The sequence below is a fragment of the Bos taurus genome, chromosome 8, assembly GCF_002263795.3.
Source record: "Bos taurus isolate L1 Dominette 01449 registration number 42190680 breed Hereford chromosome 8, ARS-UCD2.0, whole genome shotgun sequence".
NCBI classification, from domain to species: Eukaryota; Metazoa; Chordata; class Mammalia; order Artiodactyla; family Bovidae; genus Bos; species Bos taurus.
Genome location: NC_037335.1, coordinates 62,674,337 through 62,701,367, shown reverse-complemented (window position 1 = coordinate 62,701,367; position 27,031 = coordinate 62,674,337). Strand labels below are relative to the sequence as shown.

At 41.6% G+C, this 27,031-nt stretch overlaps 1 protein-coding gene across 4 annotated transcripts in view; it reads right to left on the bottom strand.

The window, feature by feature from the left end:
* TDRD7 (tudor domain containing 7) overlaps window positions 1–27,031 on the bottom strand; it is a 104,045-nt gene that overhangs the window by 15,659 nt on the left and 61,355 nt on the right. For all 4 annotated transcript variants that reach the window (XM_015472543.3, XM_059888982.1, XM_059888981.1 and 1 more), the window contains 6 exons: window positions 25,184–25,770; window positions 18,711–18,897; window positions 14,368–14,479; window positions 10,759–10,961; window positions 8,536–8,670; window positions 6,563–6,649 (listed from right to left, as the gene is read on the bottom strand). In XM_015472543.3, the coding sequence (XP_015328029.1) occupies window positions 6,563–6,649; window positions 8,536–8,670; window positions 10,759–10,961; window positions 14,368–14,479; window positions 18,711–18,897; window positions 25,184–25,770 (1,311 nt within the window). The remainder of the gene's footprint in view (window positions 1–6,562; window positions 6,650–8,535; window positions 8,671–10,758; window positions 10,962–14,367; window positions 14,480–18,710; window positions 18,898–25,183; window positions 25,771–27,031) is intronic.

The following is a 27,031-nucleotide window of genomic DNA, read 5'->3' as shown; positions in this document are numbered from 1 at the left end:
ATATATACATTGGTATGGATGCTTGCCATATCCAGGCATAACTGGGCTACAGAGATATACCACCCCTTTTCAAAGAGCTCCTAGTGCTGTGAGAGAGGAGACAAATACATGCCATACTATACTGTAGTAAGGGTGATAATGAAGATATGCGTGGGGTATGATGAGAACACACAGGGTGGTTAACTGACCCAGCAGGAGGCAGGTGTTAGAGCTAGCTTTCAGTAGGAAGGAAAGCCTAGAATTGGTACTTTTTTTCCCAAAATTTACTTTTCTTATTTCAGTAAAATGCCTACACTACAGAACATTTAGATACTTAAAAAGAATGATATAAAAATTACTCTTCATCTACTATAGGTTACAGTTATCTGTCTAGTCTTTTATCTATGACTCACAAAAAATTAGATTTACAAAAATTACAACATGTTTGTAGATACTATTTCATAGTTCACTGCTTTCCACACAATGTCTCATAAAAATATTTCATGTCATTTGTTTTCTATGTAATTTTACCTAAGTCTATCCATTGTGACTTATCTAACAAATCACTTTGGATAATTTAAGTTGTGTAAATTTTTGTCACTTAAAGAAATAATCATATTTATTAGTCACGTGTATTTCCTTTTTCACAAACTGGTTTCGTAAATTTCACAAATTTATGTCCTTTCAGAGCTGGACCTTAAATGATGAATGGGAGTAAACCAGATTGATTGGTAGGAGTCTAGTTAGAGGCTAACTGCGACATTTCAAATAGAGGGGAGAGGATAGGCAAAGGCACACACATATTTCTCACATGTGGTGACTATAAGCATTGTGGTTACATACGAGCATCAAGTGAGAGACCAGCCAAGGCAAGAGGTGAGGCTGGGAGACAGGCAAAGGGAAGGTCAGCAGAGCCAGACATGTCTTCAAGAACTGAGACTTCACCCTGCAGATTAGAAGCCAATGTCAAGCCTTAAGTAGAAGAATGAGGTGGTCAACTTTATAAAATTGCTAACCAGGGCTTTGGGATCTGATAGATTTTGTTTTGGGCTTCCCTGGTGGCTCAGACAGTTACATGTCAATTACCCTACTTATTAGCTGAGTTACTTTCCTCATCAGTACAAACAGGGATAATAGGGTTTTGCAAACATTAAATGAGATCAGTTTACCAAACAAGTAGTGCTGTGGAAACAGTAAATCTCATCATAAGCTGGACGTGTTACTATTTGCATTTTGGGTTGCTCACTCTTAGTGGTACAGAGCTTGACTTGAGGAAGACAATGGTGAAGGCAGAGGAAACGGTGTGGTACTGCAGTGATCTGGGCAAGAATTGACAAAGATGTAAAATCAGCAGCATTTGGTGATAAGTTACATTGCAGGGCTGAGGAAGATGTAGGATTCAAAGATAACTCTTAAGAAACAGCCTGAATGGCTGCACAAAGGGAGGTGCCACTAAAACAGAGACATGGGAGAAAGGTAAGGATTCAGACACACAGAACTTAGTTTGTGAAATGAACAACTGGGCTGGCTTTTTGCTTAAATCTACAGTTCACCAGGGGCTGGAAATTAATTTGGAAGTCATTAGGGCTGAAATGGTACCTGAAACTATGAGATAGGATTACCCAGAAGGATAAAGAGGCCAAGAAGACTGATAAGCCAAGACAGGACTTGGGGACACTGACACTGACATTTCAGAAGTGGGGATGGAGGGAGGTTTTGGGTGAAAAATAAGAGAAAGAATCATTAGACTATCACAAGGAAGATTAGCATTTGATAATATGGTACTTTAGTGAGAAGAGAATTTCAAGTTTCACCACTATTTGATGCAAAGAGGTTTGGAAAGACAAGACCTGGAAGATACTAATTTGACTGCATAATAAAGATGCTTTCACAAGAACAGGCTCTCTGATGGAGTGTGGGCAGAAGTCAAGTGTCAGTTCTGAAAATTGACTGGAAGATGGTACAGAGTGAAGGCTGATCACTTCTACAGGGAAATGGAGAGCAATGGCCTCTGCATTGAATAAAGTTGGCTGGATTTATGGAATAAGTTCAGAATATGTATGTGCTAAAGTTAAACAAGTTAAAATGTCAAGAGCAAATACATCACTTAAACACAGGATCTGCTTTTCACTAATCATTTTTCTTTCCCTTTCCATGCATCATTAAGAGAATGAATACCTCTGCTACCCTAAAGGTAGATAATCACAATTTGATAGCAATAAAAGTAATACTAGATATTTATCTAAAGTATTTGAGCATGCAATGAGAAAGTATTTGCCAAAAAGGTATAACCTGATTATCAGTTCAGTTCAGTTCAGCTGCTCAGTTGCGTCCGACTCTTTGAGACCCCATGAATCACAGCACCCTAGGCCTCCCTGTCCATCACCAACTCCTGGAGTTTACTCAAACTCATGTCCATTGAGTCGGTGATCCCATTCAGCCATCTCATCCTCTGTCGTCCCCTTCTCCTCCTGCCCCCAATTCCTCCCAGCATCAGAGTCTTTTCCAATGAGTCAACTCTTCTCATGAGGTGGCCAAAGTACTGGAGTTTCAGCTTTAGCCTCGGTCCTTCCAATGAACACCCAGGACTGATCTCCTTTAGAATGGACTGGTTGGATCTCCTTGCAGCCCAAGGGACTCTCAAGAGTCTTCTCCAACACCACAGTTCAAAAGCATCAATTCTTTGGCGCCCAGCTTTCTTCACAGTCCAACTCTCACATCCATACATGACCACTGGAAAAACCACAGCCTTGACTAGACGGACCTTTGTTGGCAAAGTAATGTCTCTGCTTTTGAATATGCTATCTAGGTTGGTCATAACACTCCTTCCAAGGAGTAAGCATCTTTTAATTTCATGGCTGCAATTACTATCTGCAGTGATTTTGGAGCCCCCCAAAATAAAATCTGACACTGTTTCCACTGTTTCCCCATCTATTTTCCATGAAGTGAAGGACCAGATGCCATGATCTTAGTTTTCTGAACTCTGAGCTTTAAGCCAACTTTTTCACTCTCCTCTTTCACTTTCATCAAGAGGCTTTTTAGTTCCTCTTCACTTTCTGCCATAAGGGTGGTGTCATCTGCATATCTGAGGTTACTGATATTTCTCCCAGCAATCTTGATTCCAGCTTGTGCTTCTTCCAGCCCAGCGTTTCTTATGATGTACTCTGCATATAAGTTAAATAAGCAGGGTGACAGTATATAGCCTTGACGTACTCCTTTTCCTATTTGGAACCAGTCTGTTGTTCCATGTCCAGTTCTAATGGACACGGAGAAACTAAAGTTGAGAGATACTCTACAAAATATTGCTATTCTTCAAAAGGCCACAAACAACAAGGACTGAGCAACTGTCAGGTTAGAGGAAACTAAGATAGGACAACTAAATACAACTTGGAGGACCAGAAAAAGGACATTTGGAAGACAATCTGGGAACGTCAGTATGTTCTGCAGATTAGTTAATAATGTTGTACCAGTGTTAATTTCCTGGTTTTGATAATGGTTATACAAGATGTTATCAACTGGCGATGGTGGGTAAAAGGAAAAGGTATATGGGAACTCTTTGAAATATTTTTGCAACTTTTTAAAAGTCTAAAATTATTTCAAAATAAAAGGCTTAAAAATTAAGCATTTATGCATTTCTATATTATACACTAGACAGCACAGAGCTTTAAAATTCAAATAATGTTGTGTTCTTTTTAACAAGTCACGCTTTAAAGTTTATAGCTAAGCACATAACTTTTAGTCATATACCCAGATCTCGACTTTCTAAGACACATTCACATTAATGACAATAATTATTTCAAAACTGATGCTTTTATTGAAGTGGTCATGATTAAGATTTACTAAAAGGGAAAATCAGTACAATTAAGTTATCAAAATGTTGCTATGTTGTATTAAAATTCGATAAAGCAATGATTCTTACCTTCTTAGGGTTGGCTTCTTTCAGAATCTTATGAAAATTATGAATACTTTCCCTCCAAAATACATCATACACACATACACATACACACGCACAATATGCATATGATTATGGTAGATGGGTTCAGGCACTCCCTGTAAGTAGAGGTCTTTGGACCTAGGTTCAGTTCAATTCAGTCACTCAGTCGTGTCCGACTCTTTGCAACCCCATGAACTGCAGCACGCCAGGCCTCCCCATCCATCACCAACTCCCGGAGTTCACTCAAACCCATGTCCATCAAGTCGATGATGCCATCCAACCATCTCATCCTCTGTGTTCCCCTTCTCCTCCTGCCCTCAATCCCTCCCAGCATTAGGGGCTTTTCCAATGAGTCAGCTCTTCGTATCAGGTGGCCAAAGTATTGGGAGTTTCAGCTTCAACATCAGTTCTTCCAATGGATACCTAGGACTGATCTCCTTTAGGACAGACTGGTTGGATCTCCTTGCAGTCCAAGGGACTCTCAAGCATCTTCCCCAACACCACAGTTCAAAAGCATCAATTCTTTGGTGCTCAGCTTTCTTCACAGTCCAACTCTCACATCCATACATGACCACTGGAAAAACCACAGCCTTGACTAGATGGACCTTTGTTGGCAAAGTAATGTCTGCTTTTCAATATGCTATCTAGGTTGGTCATAACTTTCCTTCCAAGGAGTAAGCGTCTTTTAATTTCATGGCTGCAGTCACCATCTGCAGTGATTTTTGAGTCCCCCAAAATAAAGTGTGTCACTGTTTCCACTGTTTCCCCATCTATTTGCCATGAAGTGATGGGACCGGATGCCATGATCTTCGTCTTCTGAATGTTGAACTTTAAGCCAACTTTTTCACTCTCCTCTTTCACTTTCATCAAGAGGCTCTTTAGTTCTTCTTAACTTTCTGCCATAAGGGTGGTGTCATCCGCATATCTGAGGTTATTGATATTTCTCCCGGCAATCTTGATTCCAGCTTGTGCTTCTTCCAGCCCAGAGTTTCTCATGATGTACTCTGCATATAAGTTAAGTAAGCAGGGAGACAATATACAGCCTTGACGAACTCCTTTTCCTATTTGGAACCAGTCTGTTGTTCCATGTCCAGTTCGAACAGTTGCTTCCTGACCTGCATATAGGTTTCTCAAGAGGCAGGTCAGGTGGTCTGGTATTCCCATCTCTTTCAGAATTTTCCACAGTTTACTGTGATCCACACAGTCAAAGGCTTTGGCATAGTCAATAAAGCAGAAATAGATGTTTTTCTGGAACTCTCTTGCTTTTTCCATGATCCAGCAGATGTTGGCAATTCGATCTCTGGTTCCTCTGCCTTTTCTAAAACCAGCTTGAACATCTGGAAGTTCATGGTTCACATACTGCGGAAGCTTGGCTTGGAGAATTTTGAGCATTACTTTCCTAGCGTGTGAGATGAGTGCAATTGTGTGGTAGTTTGAGCATTCTTTGGCATTACCTTTCTTTGGGATTGGAATGAAAACTGACCTTTTCCAGTCCTGTGGCTACTGCTGCGTTTTCCATATTTGCTGGCATATTGAGTGCAGCACTTTCACAGCATCATCTTTCAGGATTTGAAATAGCTCAACTAGAATTCCATCACCTCCACTAGCTTTGTTTGTAGTGATGCTTCCTAAGGCCCACTTGACTTCACATTCCAGGATGTCTGGCTATAGGTGAGTGATCACACCATCGAGATTATCTGGGTCATGAAGGTCTTTTTTGTACACTTCTTCTATGTATTCTTACCACCTCTTCTTAATATCTTCTGCTTCTGTTAGGTCCATACCATTTCTGTCCTTTATCGAGCCCATTTTTGCATGAAATGTTTCCTTGGTATATCTAATTTTCTTGAAGAGATCTCTAGTCTTTCCCATTCTATTGTTTTCCTCTATTTCTTTGCATTGATCACCGAGGAAGGCTTTCTTATTCCTCCTTGCTATTCTTTGGAACTCTGCATTCAAATGGGTATGTCTTTCCTTTTCTCCTTTGCTTTTCACTTCTCTTCTTTTCACAGCTATTTGTAAGGCCTCCTCAGACAGCCATTTTGCTTTTTTGCATTTCTTTTGTTTTTCGTAAAATACATTTTACGATTTATATAAAATTTTAAAACATTCATTCAGTTATACTTTATTCACGTTTTTACTTTAAGTATTTATGTTTTTACTGTAAGTATTACTGTAAGTATGAGGGCGTCAGAGGATGAGATGGCTGGATGGCATCACTGATGCAATGGACATGAACTTGGGCAAACTTGGGAGATAGTGAGGGTCAGGGAGGCTGGCATGCTGCAGTCCATGGGTTTACAAGGAGTCAGATATGACTGGGCAACTGAACAACATTATACATACTATTCATTTCTGTATTTTGATTATTTCTATTTTGAAACACACAGATAGTAAAAGTGTGTTTGTATAGACACAAATATAGTAAAAGTATAAAGCAGTGAAGAGGAATGAGAAACACCACACTCAGCTGGTATGCCCAGGGGAGGAAGTAAAAACAAGGGCTGCCGACAGGCAGGGTCAACTGTAATAGTTATGTTTCATTTCTTAAACTGGTGATTTTTTTTTGAACAACAACAAAAAAATCTTGTTTGTACATCTGAAATAGTTCATCTTAAATTTAAAAAACAGTCAAGTGACTAATTTTACCTCTACTCGTAGCCATTTTCCTTTGCAGTGGAAGAGGCAGACTTTCCCACAGAAGGGTAATGAAACGAAGTACTCAGAAGTCATGTGCTGCAAAACACAAACACATGACACACTTATTACTCACAGCAACGTTGCCACACCACTGCTGTGGTGCAGGTCGACTGCCTCCCTGTCCACGGTCAGACTTCCAGTGAGGCCTGCACTGCAGCGGACACAGCCATGTGTACTGGCTTGTAGGGCTCCGGCCTTTTTCCTCCTGTGCTTGTTGGTGGCAGCCGTCTACTCTTTCCTTTACAGTGAATGTTTCTACTCTCCTTCCTTGCACATGGATCATAAATCAGCCCTGTTAACACGTCTAAAAATGATAGCATGGAGGTCAGGATGATTCATCCAGGCTCTGGCACCATCAGTTAAACACAAAGGAGGAGGATGAATCTGATAAAAAGAACAGCCTGGATGAGAGGGAGGTGGTTAGATTAGCTGTCCATTAGGCCTCCTCTTCTCTTCTGTTAACATTCAGATTCAAAGAAAAGATTTAATTCCAAAACAAAAGAAATGTTATCAACACAAATGTGGATATCAGTGGCAGTTCAGTATCTTCATCCTCCTCCTCTCTGTAGCTTGAAGCTGGGGACCTGCCATTGGTTCTTTCCTTCAGGGTAAATGTTTCTACTCTCCCCAAAGGCAATGTCTCCCTCCACTTGAGTTCCCAGGGCACTAAGAACTATCAAGGGTGCTTTTCATCACTATAGATAATAAGCACACGCATGTAAATGAATAACTACAGTCCACCTTCTGGGTGTCTCAGATTTCTCCAGGATAGATTAGCAAATCAAACTTAAGTAATGCTCCTGGGATACCTATAAGACATCTGCAATGGAGAAAGAGGTAAAGTTACAGATCTAATGTCTTGATTCTAGGCTGTAGTCTGAACACAAGTTTATTCCAATTCAGAAAATATTTTGGAATACTGATTTTATGTAAGACACTAGATAACATACTACAGTACCTAAATGAATTAGGTACTTACCAGAACCTGGGGAGGTTCAGTCTCTGCCCTCAGGAAGCCTACACTCTAGTAAAGCAAATAAACGTCCAAACAGCTGAAACAATGCTGCGTACAAATGCTGTGAGGCCCTTGGGGTGCTCTGTAGGTTAGAGAGAAGCGTTCACTTCCAGAGTAAGGGGGTCAGAGTTGAAAGGGCACAGGAGTTTAGTCATTTGGAAACCACAGCATATTGTGGATTACGACTACAATGTCCTAATGGAGGTAAGGAAATCCCTTTAGGAACTTAAAAGAAAACCTCTATAGATCTTGATTCAGAGAAAATGATACTAGAATTAAAGGGCAATCTAAGAGTGAAAGTGAAAGTGGCTCAGGCATGTCCGACTCTTTGCGACCCCATGGACTATACAGTCCACGGAATTCTCTAGGCCAGAATACTGGAGTGGGTAGCCTTTCCCTTCTCCAGGGGATCTTCCCAACCCAGGGATCGAACCCAAGTCTCCTGCATTACAGGTGGTAAGAGATTATTAATAAGTATAACTGTAGAACCACATTTACCAGGGTACAGGTTCTCTCAGGGACCATAAAGAGCTTGGGGAATGATTCCTTGTAAGTTTTATTCTCCTTGTAAATTCCATGGTTCTGTCTTTGTTCAGGCAGAGGAGCCAGCTGCACAAGACGACAGTCACAGGCAGCTGCACTGTAGGCTCCTCAACTGCACCTTGACCCGTCATTGAGCACTTTCTATGAGCCAGGCCCTGTGGATACTCACTCTTATTATCCTCATTCTACCCTGCAGAAACCAGGGAGGGGTTCTGTTTCAAATTCTGAAGTCTGGGGATCTTACCCTCTATTTTAGAGATTCTACCTTAAACTGTTCAAAACTTACTACAAGAGTACAATTTAGTGACTCCTCTTGTTTGCAACGCTAGGACTCATCTTGGAAACAGATGCTGCTCAGCCATACCTTACAGTGGAAGTATTCCTCTATCTTATGCAGAAGGTCGTTGAGCTTGTTCAGACCCTTACAAGGCACCTGGCAGTAGAGTGTGCCATCGGAGCAAATGTTAGTCACTCTGACATTAGTGTACATGGCATCAACCTGGAACAAAGGACACACCAAGCATGCTTGAGAACAGAGTGCAGCTCTTACCTACCGAAGAGGTAGTTCACTGAAAGTCTCTCTGCATTTTACAATTTTCAAAGCAAGCAGGAGGACAGATAGGATAGAATGAAATTCATAATGCAAATGGGAAAAACTAGTTTGGCTATCTCTCTTTCAAAAGGAGTATCTGCTCTCAGTTGTATCAGGCACAGAGTAGACATTTTGTATATATTATATTATTACCACTTTCCCCTAATAGGCTAAGAATATCTTTAACTCTGGTTTATCTTCTCCCCATTAATTTTGTTGTTGTTCAGCTGCTAAGTCGTATCTGACTCTTTGTGACCCCATGCACTGCAGCATGCTAAGCTTCCCTGTCCTTCACCATCTCCTGGAGTTTGCTCAAACTCATGTCCATTGAGTTAATGATGCCATCCAACTATCTCATCCCCTGTAATCCCCTTCTCCTCCTGCCCACAATCTTTCCCAGCATCAGGGTCTTTTCTAATGAGTCAGCTCTTTGCAGCAGGTGGCCAAAGTATTGGAGTTTCATCAGTCCTTCCAGTGAATATTCAGAGTTGATTTCCTTTATGATTGATTGGTCTGAACTCCTTACTGTCCAACGGACTCTTGAAAGTCCTCTCTGGCACCACAATTCAAAAGCATCAATATTTTGGCACTCAGCCTTCTTTGGGCTTCCCTTGTGGCTCAGCTGGTAAAGAATCTGCCTGCAATGTGGGAGACCTGGGTTTGATCTCTAAGTTGGGAAGATCCCCTGGAGAAGGGAAAGGCTACCCACTCCAGTATTCTGGCCTAGAGAAATCCATGGACTGTATAGTCCATGGGGTTGCAAAGAGTCAGACACGACTGAGCGATTTTCACTTTCAGTTTCAGCCTTCTTTATGGTCCAACTCTCACATCTGTACATGATTACTGAAAAATACCACAGCTTTGACTATACAGAGCTTTGTCAGCAAAGCGATGTCTGTTTTTCAACATGCTGTCTAGATTTGAGACTACCCTGGTGGCTCAGACAGTAAAGTATCTAGCTGCAATGAGGGAGACCCAGGTTCAATCTCTGGGTCAGGAAGATCCCCTGGAGAAGGGAATGGCAACCCACTCCAGTATTCTTGCCTGGAGAATCCCATGGACAGAGAAGCATGGTGGGCTATAGTCCTTGAGGTCGCAAAGAGTCAGACATGACTGAGCAACTAACACTAGCTTTGTCACGGCTTTTCTTCCGTGGAGCAAGCGTCTTTAATATTGTGGCTGTGGTTGCCATTTGCAGTGATTTTGGAGCTCAAGAAAATAATGTCTGTCACTGTTTTCACTTTTTCCCCATCTATTTGCCATGGAAGGGACCAGATACTAAGATCTTAGTCCCATTAATTTAGAAAAAGAATTATTATATAAATATTTTTGCAATATTAACAGAAATGAAAATAAACAACTCTCAAAAGATCAATCCCATTATTAGTCTACTTTCTAATCCTTGCCAATGGCCCACGTGAATTTCAGTAACTTTAAACAAACAGAAAAGGTTTAATTTTAGCCACTTTTAGTCAAATCATAATATGAAGTATGAAGGAAATTCACTGTTGTTCTATTGATAATTAAAACAATACTTTACCAATGTTGTTATGAAGTTTCTAAAATAATCATTTTTAACACCTAATCCTATTCTTTAGAGTGGCTGCTCCATAATTTATTTAAAAGTGTCCTTTCCTGCAGAAATTTATGTTCTTCACATTTTAAAAATGCTAAAGCTAGCAATTCAATGAACATCTTCACTGATCTAATTTTCCCTTCTTTTGAATTATCTTCCCTTATATTTGCAAAATAATTTCATATAAAATTAATATATGCTCTTTGTAGGAACTCAGAAATAAAATAAAAATCCAATTCTTAACAATTACTCTTTATGGTTTGGCATTTCCCCCTACTTTTAACTCCCCTCTATCTTTTTTTCTCAATACATATGTATTCTGTCTGTATCTAATGTTAACCTAAAATGTACCACATTCTATTCTGGTGAATTTCTTTCCTGTGATATGTGTGAACAGACAGCAGGGGTCATGGCGGTACCTGAAGGTGAACCTCTAGTGACTTGTCACATATGGCCTTTAAGCAGGTGGCATTGATGTTGATGTCATCTTCTCCTGAGGTATCATACAGAACAACCAGTGGAATGTCCGTTTTTTCAAGTATTTCCACTGCAAAGATCTTCCCACAAGTTAAAGATTCCACCACTTTCACTAAGTCAGGATCATCACTTAGAACTTCCAACCCTGAAAAATATTGAATATTTAAATTTCTATTTAATTAGAAGAAACATTTTAAGAAACACTGATTGAATTCATTCTGTCTACTTACTACAATTATGAATCTACTACAAAATTCTTAAACTTTATAGGGAAGCTTTGTTTTACAAACTTCTTTGTAGTATCCAGCCTTAGGTTTAAAAATATTCACTATAATGTGAAAGTCTTTTTGAATGATTACACTAGCTGCAGGCAATCTTACAGCACGAAGAGAAGTTGATGATCAATCTGAATTTCTACCTTAGGAGAAATAGCCTTCACTTTATTTACAAGCACATATTTAAAACAAAGAGACTAATGCATATAAAAAATTAGCAACCAATTATGTCTTATAGTCATGGGTTTATAACATTCTTCCTAAAAGTATAACCTTGGTGTTTTTTTTTTCAGTTTCTAAGTAAGTATACACAATTATTTCTTTCACAAACATGCATTTATTGAAAATTTAGATAGCCTCCCCTCTCCCTTTATTTTCAAGTACACCATGATGGCACTGAGAATACCAAAGGACTTTTTGATTTATGAAAGAAAGATTAAATATTGTTTAATGTAATATGGGTATTAGGTGAATTTTATCATAGTCTAATTATTCTTTATTCTTAGAAAATTGTAATTTCATAGATCATATATCAGATCAGATCAGATCAGTCGCTCAGTCGTGTCCAACTCTTTGCGACCCCATGAATCGAAGCACGCCAGGCCTCCCTGTCCATCACCAACTCCCGGTATTCACTGAGACTCACGTCCATCGAGTCAGTGATGCCATGCAGCCATCTCATCCTCTGTCGTCCCCTTCTCCTCCTGCCCCCAATCCCTCCCAGCATCAGAGTCTTTTCCAATGAGTCAACTCTTCGCATGAGGTGGCCAAAGTTCTGGAGTTTAAGTTAATCTATTAAAAAACTAATTAAACTAGGGCATCACTTCTCCAATGGTACTACAGTGTCTATTTCTATGTTTTCCCCCTTTAAATCCATAAGCAAAAGTTCACAGATTGCTTATGACATACCTTTCTCTTGTTCTTATCCTGTTTTCCATAGCTGCTGCTGCTGCTGCTAAGTCGCTTCAGTCGTGTCTGACTCTGTGCGACCCCATAGACGACAGCCCACTAGGCTCCCCCGTCCCCAGGATTCTCCAGGCAAGAACAATGGAGTGGGTTGCCATTTCCTTCTCCAGTGTGTGACAGTGAAAAGTGAAAGTGAAGTCGCTCAGTTGTGTCCGACTCTTAGTGACCCCATGGACTTCAGGCTACCAGGCTCCTCTGTCCATAGGATTTTCCAGGCAAGAGTACTGGAGTGGGGTGCCACTGCCTTCTCCATAGTTAAGCTTCTATTAAACCTTTCATTTCAGCATCCCAAATCTTTACCTGTACTCCTGGTATGTTCTTTTCAAAACCAACTTCCACAAGTTTGTCACAAGATTTTAAAGTTACTCAGGATATATCTCACAGACAGAGCCGAATCTAGCTCCTCTGACGCAGAGACTTAGCCCTGCTGGGAGGAGGTATTTCTTCACAGGTCTAATTTTCATGAAAACAATTTATATCATTTTCTGAATCTAAATCCAGCTATCCTGCATGATGCACACATATTTCCATGCCTTTCCACAACATTAACATTTGTCTCTCAGACTTTTAGGCCATCCCGACACGTTATCCTCACACACATGCATTTCTCTATGCCTCCTCGAGGAGGAAAAAAGAAAAAACAGTAATACTTGACAGTGCCAGAGACTGACCGTGACCTACAGCCAGGCTTGTGCTTGAGTGCATGAGAGGGTGCTCCATGGTAATAAGCAGTACCTACAGAGTCTTTCTGCATATTTGACGTTATTGATATTTCTCCCAGCAATCTTGACTCCAGCTTGTGCTTCTTCCAGACCAGTGTTTCTCATGATGTACTCTGCATATAAGTTAAGTAAGCAGGGTGACAATATACAGCCTTGATGTACTCCTTTTCCTATTTGGAACCAGTCTGTTGTTCCATGTCCAGTTCTAACTGTTGCTTCCTGACCTGCACATAGGTTTCTCAAGAGGCAGGTCAGGTGGTCTGGTATTCCCATCTCTTTCAGAATTTTCCACAGTTTATTGTGATCCACACAGTCAAAGGCTTTGGCATAGTCAATAAAGCAGAAATAGATGTTTTTCTGGAACTCTCTTGCTTTTTCCATGATCCAACGGATGTTGGCAATTTGATCTCTGGTTCCTCTGCCTTTTCTAAAACCAGCTTGAACATCCAGAAGTTCATGGTTCACGTATTGCTGAAGCCTGGCTTGGAGAATTTTGAGCATTACTTTCCTAGCGTGTGAGATGAGTGCAATTGTGTGGTAGTTTGAGCATTCTTTGGCATTGCCTTTCTTTGGGATTGGAATGAAAACTGACCTTTTCCAGTCTTGAGAGTCCCTTGGACAGGAAGGAGATCCAACCAGTCCATTCTAAAGGAGATCGGTCCTGGGTGTTCTTTGGAAGGAATGATGCTAAAGCTAAAACTCCACTACTTTGGCCACCTCATGTGAAGAGTTGACTCACTGGAAAAGACTCTGATGCTGGGAGGGATTGGGGGCAGGAGGAGAAGGGGACGACAGAGGATGAGATGGCTGGATGGCATCACTGATTCGATGGACGTGTCTGAGTGAACTCTGGGAGTTGGTGATAGACAGGGAGGCCTGGCATGCTGCGATTCATGGGGTCGCAAAGAGTCGGACACGACTGAGTGACTGAACTGAACTGAACTGAACAGAGTCTATCTCAGTAGGAAAGCTGGGAGTCACTTCACAGCAGGTTGAATGACACAATTTAAACTGACCAAATCCCACAATACAGGGCCTCGAGTAGCTGCTGCTAGGGCAGTTAGGGCAACAACCACCAAACCCTCTCAGATGTCCAGTAGATTTCCGAATAATAACACTAAATATGCTATCTGTTATGTATGGTGGTGGTCTGAATGGTGGTTTAGTCGCTAAGTCGTGTCCGACCCTTTGTGACCCCATGGACTATAGCCTGCCAGGCTCCTCTGTCCATGGGATTCTCTGGGCAAGAATACTGGAGTGGGTTGCCACTTCCTTCTCCAGGGGATCTTCCCAACCCAGGAATTGAACCCGGGTCTCCTTCATTGCAGGCAGATTCTTTACCAACTGAGCTACAAAGGAAGCCCATATGTTATGTATAATGCAACAAAAAATATATAAAAACATTATAACATTTTTATAATGATCATATCCTATGGAGAGAACATTAAACATGAATTTACTTATACCTTTCAAGAAATAACACATTTAACACCTGGAAATACTTAGTATGCTTTAGGATTTAACTACCCCAAAGTACAATGATAATACACACCAAAGTGGAGAGCTTTTTAAAAAAGTTTCTTTTTACCTGCAAGCTTACACTTTGTAGCTTGGAATGAGAGTGAACAGAACTTCGGGTTCAATCTGTATGCTTTGCTCTTTTCAACATTTTCACTAAAACCATAGTCAACATAGCATACCTAATGATAACAGAAACAATGTTTAGGTTCAAATAAAATTCTTTATCCTTACTTCTTAAAAAAAAAACTCACGATGCATTTAATTGGCTTCAGTTTACTCCTTTACCAACAGGGAGCAGAGGGAAGACTGTGGAGCTCCGATGCCTTCTGTTAGCTTGTCAGCAGCACACATATCTGATCTGCCATCCCTGGCTGCTCCACTCTTGCCCTACTATCATAATGCCTACATCACCTCCTTCTTTTCTGATTTACACCCCTCCATTATTTGTTTCTAGAGGAGGCACACACTGGGGTATTTGTCAGATTCTATACCCTCAAAGCAGCACTTACGATGGCCTGCTCTCAGCTGTCATGTTTTCAGGGACTGAGACTGTGTCTATGACAGCAATTATGTTGCAGCTGGATAACATGAAATCCTACACTGTAAAAGTAGATAATTCCGTTTTTTCTCAGGGCTGGGAAGCTGGGTTAGGCTTTCATCCAGCTCAGGAAAAGATTCCAAGTCTGCTGGACAGAGTTCTGTGTTTACAGAAACCTGCATGATGCTTTCTCATCACCAACACAGATCACTTGAGAGCCTGGAAAGTATGTTTAGTGTATTAATAAAACTTTATTTGAAAAGGACTATATAACCAAAGCCTTTTTCCTTTTGGAGAAAAATAAAATCTAGAGACCTTAAGCTTTGATTTAGAATGACACCTAGGAATAGGAGGGAAAGTGCTGAAAATTTAGCATGCTTCTCTAATTAAAGCAGATGATAGTTATTACAAAAACAAGAGAAAACAAAGCAGGGCAAAGGCATGGCAAAGAAATACCAAAGAGTTTTACTTTCTGCAGTAAAATAAAGTCCACAGCTTCTGAGTACTGAGATTCTGGTATTAAGTATACAAAACAAAAACTCTCCCCCATCAGAGAATCTAAGGAAGAAAAGCACAGAGAGACAACTAGTCTTTCCCTGGCCACCTGATCACTGGGGCTGTGGGGCTTGTGTATTCCAGGTTGAAAAGGATCATCTGTTAGAGCTCACATCTTGACTCAGTGCTCCCTGAGGCCTCAATCCCTGGCAGGGTCCCCACACTGCAGCCAGCAATTTCTTCAACCCCAAATTAGCACCTGCATTTCCTTCCCCAAAACCTCAGGATCCACACAGCTTTTGTTTCCTTTAATAGTAATCACCACCCACAACTTGGATTCTGCTCTTCCTAGGCCTAAAATGGAGACAACATGTTCTGAGAATAGAACATAATATGTGAAATCATGATTCCCGGGCAATTCAGAATGTAATCCCAGCAGCAAGAGACAAAAGAATACTGTTCTAAATCTTCAAAGGGTTTCTATAACTCTGAAGCTTTTCTTTTCTTTCTTTATTCTTTGGAATCACGATACCATGTGTTCGCACGTCAGCTGCAGTTCATAAAACGTTTGCCCGTGGATGTCCGGCTAGACTCTCACAGCCCTCTGCCCTCCAGCCCCGGGATTAGCACACGCAGGCGCCCTAGCCTCGCGCTGGGCCCCAGTGCATTCCCGGCTCTCTGGCTCCCTCAAGTGGCCACAGGTCTCACAGTGCCTTCTGAGTAATAACCAGCAGACACCTCTGGGACGTGGGTCTGGACCAGGTAAAACTGGCACCAACCTGAGGAGTGATCGCCAGCTCCTGTTTCTCATGTTCACCAAAATCTGTGGAAATCAAGGAGGGGATGGATACTTGCTGTCAGGGATAGCAAAATTCAAGAGAAACAAGACTTGTCGAGTAGCTAGTGTTTCTCCTGCTGCTGCTGCTAAGTCGCTTCAGTGGTGTCCGACTCGGTGCGACCCCATAGACGGCAGCCCACGAGGCTCCTCTGTCCCTGGGATTCTCCAGGCAAGAGTACTGCAGTGGGTTGCCATTTCCTTCTCCTAGTAAGGGGTAAAATTCATCTCTGTCTGGTTCACGGGGATATGGGAACAAGATAAGGCCAGGATTGCCACAACTATTGCTGTCTTAAAGAGCTTACTATCTACAACACACCAAGCTACTCCTTTTATTCCTAACACCAGCCCACAGCTCTCAGAAGCAATGACACAGCCGGTTGCTTCCTGTTCTGTCTTCCAAGAGGCACTTTCCTGTTCTGGTTCCCATGACATGGTCGTCTTGGTTTTCCTCATTCTTTGGCCATTCTCACAGTCTCCTTTGCTCCTCTCATGCCCTCCATCTAAATGCTGAGGTGTTTCAGAGCCTGGTTCTGGGTACTCTTCTCTGCTCTATGAGTGATTCTTCCTCTAGGTGACCTGACCCAGTCCCAGGGCTTCAAGTGGCACTTACATGCCGATGTCCCCACCCCTGGTCCTGACTTCTCCCTGAGCTCCAGGCTCATCCAGGAAATCAGACAGCTATTCTCAAACCTAATGCTGCTGCTGCTGCTAAGTCGCTTCAGTCGTGTCCGACTCTGTGCAACCCCATAGACGGCAGCCCACCAGGCTCTCCCGTCCCTGGGATTCTCCAGGCAAGAACACTGGAGTGGGTTGCCATTTCCTTCTCCAATGCATGAATAGTCCTACAAAATTCTTTATTTTCCTATATATTGATTCTTTTCAATAAATGGCATGACCATCCACCCAGCTGCTCAAGCCTTGAATTCATCAGCCATCCTGAACCTTCTCCTTTCTTCTCTTCCACATCCAATGAATTAGTGTCCTGTCAGTTCCACCTCCAAACACATCCTGAGTCTGTCTTGTTACCTCTGTCTCCACTGTTTCCACCCTAATTCAGGTTGCAACTGCTGGTTACTACAACAGCCAACTAACTGGTCTTACTTTTGATCTTTGCCCTGCACTACAACCTATGCCCCACATAGGCACTGGAACAACCTTTGAAACAAATAAACCAGATAACATCTCCCTGCTATCCCTTCTTTCAGTTATTTTCTATTGCAGCACTCTGGTTATTTCCTTCACTGCTTTCCCCTGCCTTTTCATTTACTGTATACTTGTTCATTATCTGTCTTCTTTTACTGGCATAAAAGCTTCTCGAGGACAAGCCTTGTCAGTCTTGTCTCTTTCCCTAAGACAATGGAAAACAATGAATGACAAGTATAACAGGCAGATACCAGCATGATGATAGTGTCTGATTTTATAGGTAAGGAATCAGAGAAGTCCCAAGGTCACACAGCTAGAAGTGGCAGAGTTGGGACTCAAACTCAGGTCTAACTGACTCCAGAGTTTAAATTCCCAAAGCAGAGGTAAGGAAGGAAGGGAGGCCCAAGCGATTTTTGCCCTATAGATCTCAGACGGGGGGATGTCCTTGTGGAGGGTTCGCAGTGTTTACTATAAACCCTAACACACTAAACATATCATCAGGGTTTGTACGGTTCTTCTCTTCATAAGCAATCCCTGTGCATTCAAGCAGCTAAGTTTTGAACTTCCTAAGGGCAGGGAAACAGTCAGGAAGTGGACTGAGGCTGAGCTAACATCTAGGACAGTTATTCCCCATCATCCAGAGATCACTCGGGTTTCTCACTGAACACACACTAGTGACCGGGCTACATACTGACTGGGGTCCTAATCATCTGGACTGCCCACCCCCTGCAGTGCTACGCGTTCTGAGATGTGCTAACCCTGATTTTCAAAGTTTAGACAAAACTGTGCCTTGATGAGCAAGTTCTCATTCTGGGTCTATAAGGTGAAGGAAGGAAAAGGCAGCAGGGCAGGGGCTGGTCACCATGAATGTGGCCAAGTCTGGAAGTACTGGAGCCTCTGATGGAAGAGACTAGTGAGAGAGCCCTCTGACCTTTCCGAGATGACCATGAGGGCAAGACTTGGGGCATGGTCAAGTCTTATTTGGGGTTCCCCTCAGCTGGCTGTGCAAGACAGGAGAGAATGTCATCTCTTCCAATCTGTATGATTTCCCTCATTTCCAAGTATTGACCTTGATAAGAAGCCCCCAGAGCTCTGATCAGTATTCATTAGGTAACCCTGAGGAATAGGAATACAGGTTTGTTTTTTTTCCTGATTAATTATATCATGGGTTATGGTATTCCAATGGAGGAGAATTTTTTTCTTTGTTTAAACTAAAACTCTAAGATAATGTAACTATCACTGACTTAAAAGCTGACAGGGATAATTATTATTATTTTTGACATATACATATATTATCTTTTTAACTACCAGAGGAAGCTAAATACAGTTAGAGGATACCATATTAGAAGCAATATTTTCATTTGACAAATAATGTGTTTGTCTTCATAATACTTGCCTTTATCTTGCCCTCTTCCATTGAAATGACCTGTGCTCGTAACCAAGCATCCTCTTCAGCATTTACAGCCAGCAGCTGGCCAATCTGCACAGTCTGGACTGGGGTGACCTTAGAATTCTTACTGTAGTACTCCTTCATCTCATCTTCCATTAATTCTTGAGCAGCAGAGTAGTCTTTGCCCACGTACCTGAATTAAAGGAAAAGAACACAGATAAAGCAAACTGGAAGAAGGAAAGCTACAGGAATTCACTAATATTACTCTGTTTTTCTACTGTTATCTTTGGGGCCAGGCTCAGATTTGCTTACATCAACAGGGAGGAGAATGTGGATTTAGTAAACATTTATATCTTGAAAAAGGAGAATGCAATACTGCGGCTCATAAAACAAGACCAAAGTCCAACACATCACAAAGCAGAGCAAATGTTCAACAACAACACAGTGACCTCGTGGATGTAACAGTGAACAGTCAAGGAGTTTTAGAGGAGGTCTAGGCTGAGAGAAGACTCAAGGTAAGGGAAGAGAGAAAGTAGAAAGGAAGACACCAGAGGAGGCCAGATGAGTAGGAATCAACCTGAGATTCTGACTCGGGCTGCTGGAGATCTGTGTGGATTACTTAGAAGAGAATCTAGTTAATAGTTCTGCCTTAACTAAGGTGCATATGGACCTCAAGCTCTGAAAAACCAATGAAACTTAACTTCTCCAAGAGAAAAACAAACCCTAGAAAATAAACAAAATCATGTGACAACCCCTCCCTCCAACTTACTAACAAATCACAACAAAATGCTGAGTTCTGATACCCTTAAAGAGATGACATGTTTTAGATAAATGTCTCTTCAAATTGTACGCTTGCTAAAGAAAAATTTTTTTCAGGATACTCTTCTACCTCCTTCTATAATTTTCCGCTGTTGACAACTGCAATCACCTTGTTCCAGTTCACTATTTTCCTTTCTGCCATAAATAGGCTGTTGTTTCCTTGGCTTTAAGTCCTCAGAGACAATTCCAACAAAGGCCTCCTTCCAGAATGGAAAACCTGGCAAATCAAGTGTGGCTCCTATAACAGGAGCTATCTCAGCCATGGGATGAAGCCTTTTGAGTCTTAAGCTATGCTGTACCAGCACTAGAGTCACCTGGCCAGGGAGACGGGGGATATGCCACAAGAACAGGGCTTTCTGAACTGTTCCAGCTTCTACTTGGGGCCCAAACAGTCCTACTAGAGCTTTAACAAACTATTCCTTTAGGAGTGTCTTCCTATATTCTTGGTAACTACTAGCAGGGCAGAAAACACCAGAGTCAACCTATTTGTTACTAGCAGAAAAGAAGCTTTTAAAAGCCCCACACAGAATGGGAATAATGCCTCTTTTGAAGGCAAAGGCTGTTTTAAACCCATATATGACATGCGTATTATTCACTCCACACTCTATCATTTGTTTATTGAGTTCTACAAATATTAAGGTACTGGCTGCACTCTTGGCTCTGGGGTCTCCTAGGACATCTTCATCTCTGCCTGAGTGCCCAATTCCTGGGACTTGGAGTCTCATGGGGACTCCTGGTAGCAATGGAGTCCTGGATGCTCCACTGGCAGAGGCCTAGGCTCCAGCGGTAGTTTGGTAGTTTGCCTAGCATGGGATCCTGCCAGGAAGGAGGAAGGTGGTGAGAAGCAGCATGGGCTCCACAGGCAGCTTTTGCTCTCTGCAGCCACCAGCAGAGAATGATGCTAGGTACATGCCTTGGGCGGGGTAGGGAGGTAATGTTACAGCTGGTTTAATAGTGGGTGGTGGCAAGAATGAGGTCATTACCCCAGATTACGTAGGCCAACTTAGGTGGGCCACAAATATAGGTTATACAAAGTTAATTTCTGAGCTTGGTGACAACAGATTCCCATACTTGACCTAAGGGTCCCGCCACAGCACGTCTGTGTAACTTTGAGAGTTATAAGCCTACCAGTTTCCAGAGTCTATTGCCTGCCTGGGCAAAGCTATGGGTACAGAAGAAGGCTCAGCCTGCTGGATCTGCTAAGTCTTCAGGGTAGCTGGGGGATACCAATAACCGAGGGTAGATATCACCTACCATGCTTGCTGGTTGCCTGCCACCCTGCTGAACACACAGAATGCTGACACTGGGATTCTAATTCATACTGAAAAAGCAGATTCAGGTAACCAGAGGACCCTGGACCTAATCATCCTGGAATAGACTGGAACCCTCCTACTGAAGTCTTGGAACTGATCCAGATTCCTGCCAACTCTTGGGAAGAATGTAAGAAATCACATGATTGATCCAGTCCAGAGCTGGGTGACTGGTCTCTGAAAGTAGCCCCAATGACTATTGGTAACACAAACCCAAGGATCCTTCCAAGGAAGCAGATTTAGACTTTTTCCTTTATAATGTTACACGGTAAATGTTAGCAATATGCTCCTCAACATCCTTCCTTTACCTCAATTTATCACTGACCCACAGTGGGAAGCCAAACCCTCAGCAAGCTCTTTCTATCCTCAGGCCATACTTCACCTTTCAAATAAAAGCTCCATACATTTACCACCCCTATATAAAACAGACCTCAACAAAGCTTCAGCATGTTTGAGTTTTAACATTCAAAGATACTTGATTCTCACTTCTTTATCAGACTTTGTTTGTTCAGATAGAAGAGCTTTAATAGTTTTGCTGCAATATTTTATTAAAGAACTTGGCCACAATTCTTTGTGGCCTCTCTTTGGGTCTTCCCAGCTCAGCTATGACCCTGAGGAGGAGTGAGAGCCCACACCATAAGGGACATTTTGGTTGAAGGAGCCTGGACCCTGTTCTGCTTCAGCCTTTGCCCAGTCTGTCTATCCACAGCCACACCTTGGGCTGTTCCTTCTGGAGATCCAGCTCTACTGGTTCCTATTGTTTATCCCAAGTCAGAAAGGGAAAATTACTGTCTTTCATTTCCTATATAGTATACATTTTCTCCGAAAGTCCACATCAAGTGCCTGGAGCTGGACTGTTTTTTTTATAATTTCAGTAATCATTAGCCACTTAGGCAATAATTCCTTCTCCAAGGCAATGATATCAAAAGGCTCAAGGAACATAGAGAATGATCTCTGTTCATTTCCAAGGTAAATCATTCAATATCACAGTATTCTAAGTCTATGCCCCAATCAGTAATGCTGAAGAAGTTGAACAGTTCTATGAAGACCTACAAGACCTGCTAGAACTAACACCAAAAAAAGATGTCCTTTTCATGACAGAGGACTAGAATGCAAAAGTAGGAGGTCAAGAGTCACCTGGAGTAACAAGCAAACTTGGCCTTGGAGAACAAAATGAAGCAGGGCAAAGGCTAACAGCATTTTTCTAAGAGAACGCACTGGTCATAGCACACAACCTCTTCCAACAACACAGGAGACAATTCTACACATGGACATCACCACATGGTCAATACCAAAATCAGACTGATTATATTCTTTGCAGCTGGATTGAGAAGCTCTGTACAGTCATAAAAAACAAGACCAGAATCTGACTGTGGCTCAGATCATAAACTCCTTATTGCAAAATTCAGACTTAAATTGAACAAAGTAGGGAAAACCACTAGACCATTCAGGTACGACTTAAATCAAATCTCTTATGATTATACAGTGGAAGTGACAAATAGATTCAAGGGATTAGATCTAACAGATATAATGCCTAAAGAGCCAGGGACTGAGATTCATAACATTATAGAGGAGGCGGTGATCAAAACCATCCCCAAGAAGAAGAAATGCAAAAAGGCAAAATGGTTGCCTGAGGAGGCCTTGCAAATAGCAGAGAAAAGAAGAGAAGAAAAAGGCAAAGTAGAAGAGATATATCCATCTGAATGCAGAGTTCCAAAGAACAGCAAGGAAAGATAAGAAAGCCTCCCTAGGTGATCAATGCAAAGAAATAGAGGAAAACAATAGAATGGGAAAGCTTAGAAATCTTTCAAGAAAATTAGAGATACCAATGGAACATTTCAAGCAAAGATGGGCACAATAAAGGACAGAAATGGTATGGATTTAAAATAAGCAGAAGATATTAAAAAGAGGTGGCAAGAATACCCAGAAGGACTATACAAAAAAGATCTTCATGACCTAGATAACCACGATGGTGTGATCACTCACCTAGAGCCAGACATCCTTGAGTGCAAAGTCAACTGGGCCTTAGGAAGCATCACTACGAACAAAGTTAGTGGAGGTGATGGAATTCCAGCTAAGCTATTTCAAATCCTAAAAGAGGACACTGTGAAAGTGTTCCACTCGATATGCCAGCAAATTTGGAAAACTCAACAGTGGCCATAGGACTGGAAAAGGTCAGTTTTCATTCCAATCCCAAAGAAAGGCAATGCCAAAAAACATCCAAACTACTGCACAATTGCACTCATCTCAAACAGAAGCAAAGTAATGCTCAAAATTCTCCAAGCTAGGTTTCAACAGTACACGAACCGTGAACTTCCAGATGCTCAAGCTGGATTTAGAAAAGGTAGAGGAACCAGAGATCAAATTGCCAACATCCACTGGATCACAGAAAAAAGCAGATTTCCAGAAGAACATCCATTTCTGCTTCATTGACTACACTAAAGCCTTTGACTGTGTAGATCACAACAAACTGTGGAAAATTGTTAAAGAGATTAGAATACCAGACCACCTCACCTGCCTCCTGAGAAAATTGTATGCAGGTCAAGAAGCAACAGTTAGAATCAGACATGGAACAATGGACTGTTCCAAATTGGGAATGGAGTACATCAAAGCTGTATGCTGTCACCTTGCTTATTTAACTTATATGCAGAGTACATCATGCGAAATGCTGGGCTGGATAAAAAAGTGCAAGTCGCTCAGTCATGTCCGACTCTTTGCAACCCCATGGACTACACAGTCTGTGGAATTCTCCAGGCCAGAATACTGGAGTGGGTAGCCTTTCCCTTCTCCAACAGATCTTCCCAACCCAGGGATCAAACCAGGATCTCTCCTGCATTGCAGGCAGATTCTTTACCAACTGAGCTATGAACATAAGTTGAAATCAAGATTGCAGGGAGAAATATCGATAACCTCAGATACGCAGGTGACACTATCCTTATGGCACAAAGCGAAGAGGAACTGAAGAGCCTCTTGATGAAAGTGAAAGAAGAGAGTGAAAAAGCTGGCTTAAAACTCAACATTCAAAAAGGAAGATCATGGCATCCAGACCCATCCCTTCATGGCAAATAGATGGAGAAACAATGGAAACAGTGACAGACTTTATCTTCTTGGACTCCAAAATCACTGCAGATGGTGACTGAAGCCATGAAATCAAAAGACGCTTGGCTCCTTGGAAGAAAAGTTATAACCAACCTAGACAGCATATTAAAAAGCAGAGACATTACTTTGCCAACAAAGGTCCATCTAGTCAAAGCTATGATTTTTCCAGTAGTCATGTATGGACTTGAGAGTTGGACTATAAAGAAAGCTGAGCACTGAAGAATTGATGCTTTTGAACTGTGGTGTTGGAGAAGACTCTTGAGAGTCCCTTGGATAGCAAGGGGATCCAACCAGTCCATCCTAAAGGAGATCAGTCCTGAACACTCATTGGAAGGACTGATGCTGAAGCTGAAACTCCAGTACTTTGGCCACCTGATGTGAAGAACTGACTCATTGGAAAAGACCCTGATGCTGGGAAAGACTGAAGGTGGGAGGAGAAGGATGAGATGGTTGGTTCATATTTTTCACCGACTCAATGGATATGAGTTTGAGCAAGCTCTGGAGTTGGTGATGGACAGGGAACCCTGGCGTGCTGCATTCCATGGGGTTGCAAGGAGTCAGATACAACTGAGCAACTGAACTGAACTGAGTCTACATTTTCTCCAAAGTCCACATCAAGTACTTGGAACTGGACTGTTTATAATTTCAATAATCATTAGCCACTTAAGCAATAATTCCTTCTCCCAGGCAATACAAAAGGCTCAAGAAACCAGAGGGCTAATCTGATATTACACTAGGAAGGTGGTGATTGGCTATTCTGACTTTTCATAAATGCTACATAATTCCAGATTAAACAGTATTTCCTACATAGTGGGTGGTTGCTTTTACTATGGATAGGTATTGCTTTTGACATATTAATATATAGTTACTGTTAAGCTTTTGACATAGATTTTTTTTTCAGGTTCAGACCATATCATCATTCCAATTTTTAAAACTGTTAGAAATCTCTTCTTCCAAAATAGTTATTTTGAACATTTAACAAATATTAAGAATCATTATAACTATTTATAACTAAAATATATTATTTTTCCTCAACCAGCACCCATGTGAAGAAAAGCCAAGTAGCAAGAGTAGTGACAGTGAAAGTGTTAGCTGCTCAGCCGTGTGTGCCTCTTTGCAACCCCATGAACTGTAGCCTGCCAGGCTCCTCTGTCCATGGAATTCTCCAAAGCAAGAATACTGGAGTGAGTTGCTATTTCCTTCTCCTGGAGATCTTTACCAGGATTCTAAAGAATTAGAAAATAAACTTGCCTGATAACCACTTCATTTGTGTTGCTCAGTTCAACCACCAAGACTGATGGTGATGTCTCAGTTGGAATGATTAACGGAGGAATTGTCACAGTCTCCATAAAGGTGTCCGTACTTTCAGCAATGTTTTCTTCTATCTGCAAATATTCTTGTTCAACCGTAGACTTGATATCATAATTGCCATGTGCTTGCTCTGCATCCTTTAGGATTTTGTCAGCGGGCGATGGAAGTTTAGCATAGAGAATGGCCTTCTGGGGATTTCCAGAAATGTAGTCTACGGTGCATACGTCAGAAAGCAAGTCAAGATTTTTTAAGGCATCCTCGGGTAATTTCACTTTGTACATGTCCTCAAATGTTTTCGGGAGTGCACTGGCCCAAAGACCACTTGAGTATTTCACCAACAGCTCTGCAACTTTCTCTTTAAAGTCTCCTGGCATAACTGCTGGACACCCTTTGAGTGGTGGTATTTGTTTTGGAGCAGGTAGTGGGGATGGAGGCACTTTTTCAGTGTTTAGTTCACTTCTCAAAAGCTGCTTTCTCTTAGCTGGATAAAGAAGTAAATCCTGACCACCACTGCAAGGTTTTTCCACCTGAAATTTTAAAATAAAGCAAATTACAGATATTTTAATGGCTATAAACAATGTGAAAACACATGAATGCATTTTAACTTTGAGAAAAACACTTTTCAAATTAATGAAGAGAACACAAAAGTGTACATTTTACTCTTCTCAATCACTGCCTTTACTTGTGAACATGATTGTCCACCGCATTTCAGAAAGAGGCAAGGAAATTAAATAATATGGATCTCCCTGTGAAGCATCTGACTTCCAACAACCCTAGGAAACCACAGGTGCTTCTGCCTTGTACACCACATCTCACCTCATTCCCTCTGACAAATCCAAAGCAACAGCTTAGAAAATTGACAGAATATGAGGAGGAATGAAACCATGGAAAGATATCAGGACTGTCAGGAATAAACCACTGGGAAGAAAGCTGGAAATATTCAGGCAAAAATGAAGTGCTAGCTCTCTCCTTCCTGCAATATCCTGAGAAAACCCTCAGCTTTTCATTTTGTAGAAAAAGGTCACTCTAGAGGTAAGGAATACTTTTTCCAACCACCACACTAGAAAGAACTAAAAGTATTGCCCCTCTAATGAACAAGACTTAAAAATGCCCAGCATTTGTATCTAATATTCTTTTTGCAACATTCCAGAGAGGCATGGCATGATGGCATCTCCTAATGTAAGAGAAGGAGGAGAAGAAAAACATGCATGGTACCATTTCCCCAAGTTCTAAGCCTGTCTACTTCTAGACCAGGGGTCACACACTATAGGCTACAGCCCAATGCATCAAGCCACCTGTTCTTGCCTAGTCTGTGACCTAAGAATGCCTTTTCTACTTTTTTAAAGGTGTTTCTTTTATTTATTTATTTATTTTGGCCTCACTGTATGGCATGTGGGATCTTAGTTCCCCAAACAGGGATCGAACCCACACCCCCTGCAGTGGAAGCACAGAGTTGTAACCACTGGACTGCTAGCGAAGTCCCTCCATTTTTAAATTGCTGGAAAAAATGAAAAGAATTACTTTGTGACATGAAAGTGAAATTCAGTGTACATCAACAAAGTTTTATTGGCACCCAGCCAGGCTCTATGTAGTGCACATGGCTGCTCTTGCACTCCAATGGCAGAGTCAAATAGTTGTGCCAGACTGTGGGTGACAGTCACATAGCTCATGGCCTGCAAAACCTAAAATACTTACGACTTGGTCCTTAACAGAAAGTTTCTCAACTTCTGATTACACAGAAATTAGTATGCACAGCCCTTTGAAAATTTTCTATTTTGTCAGATCCTA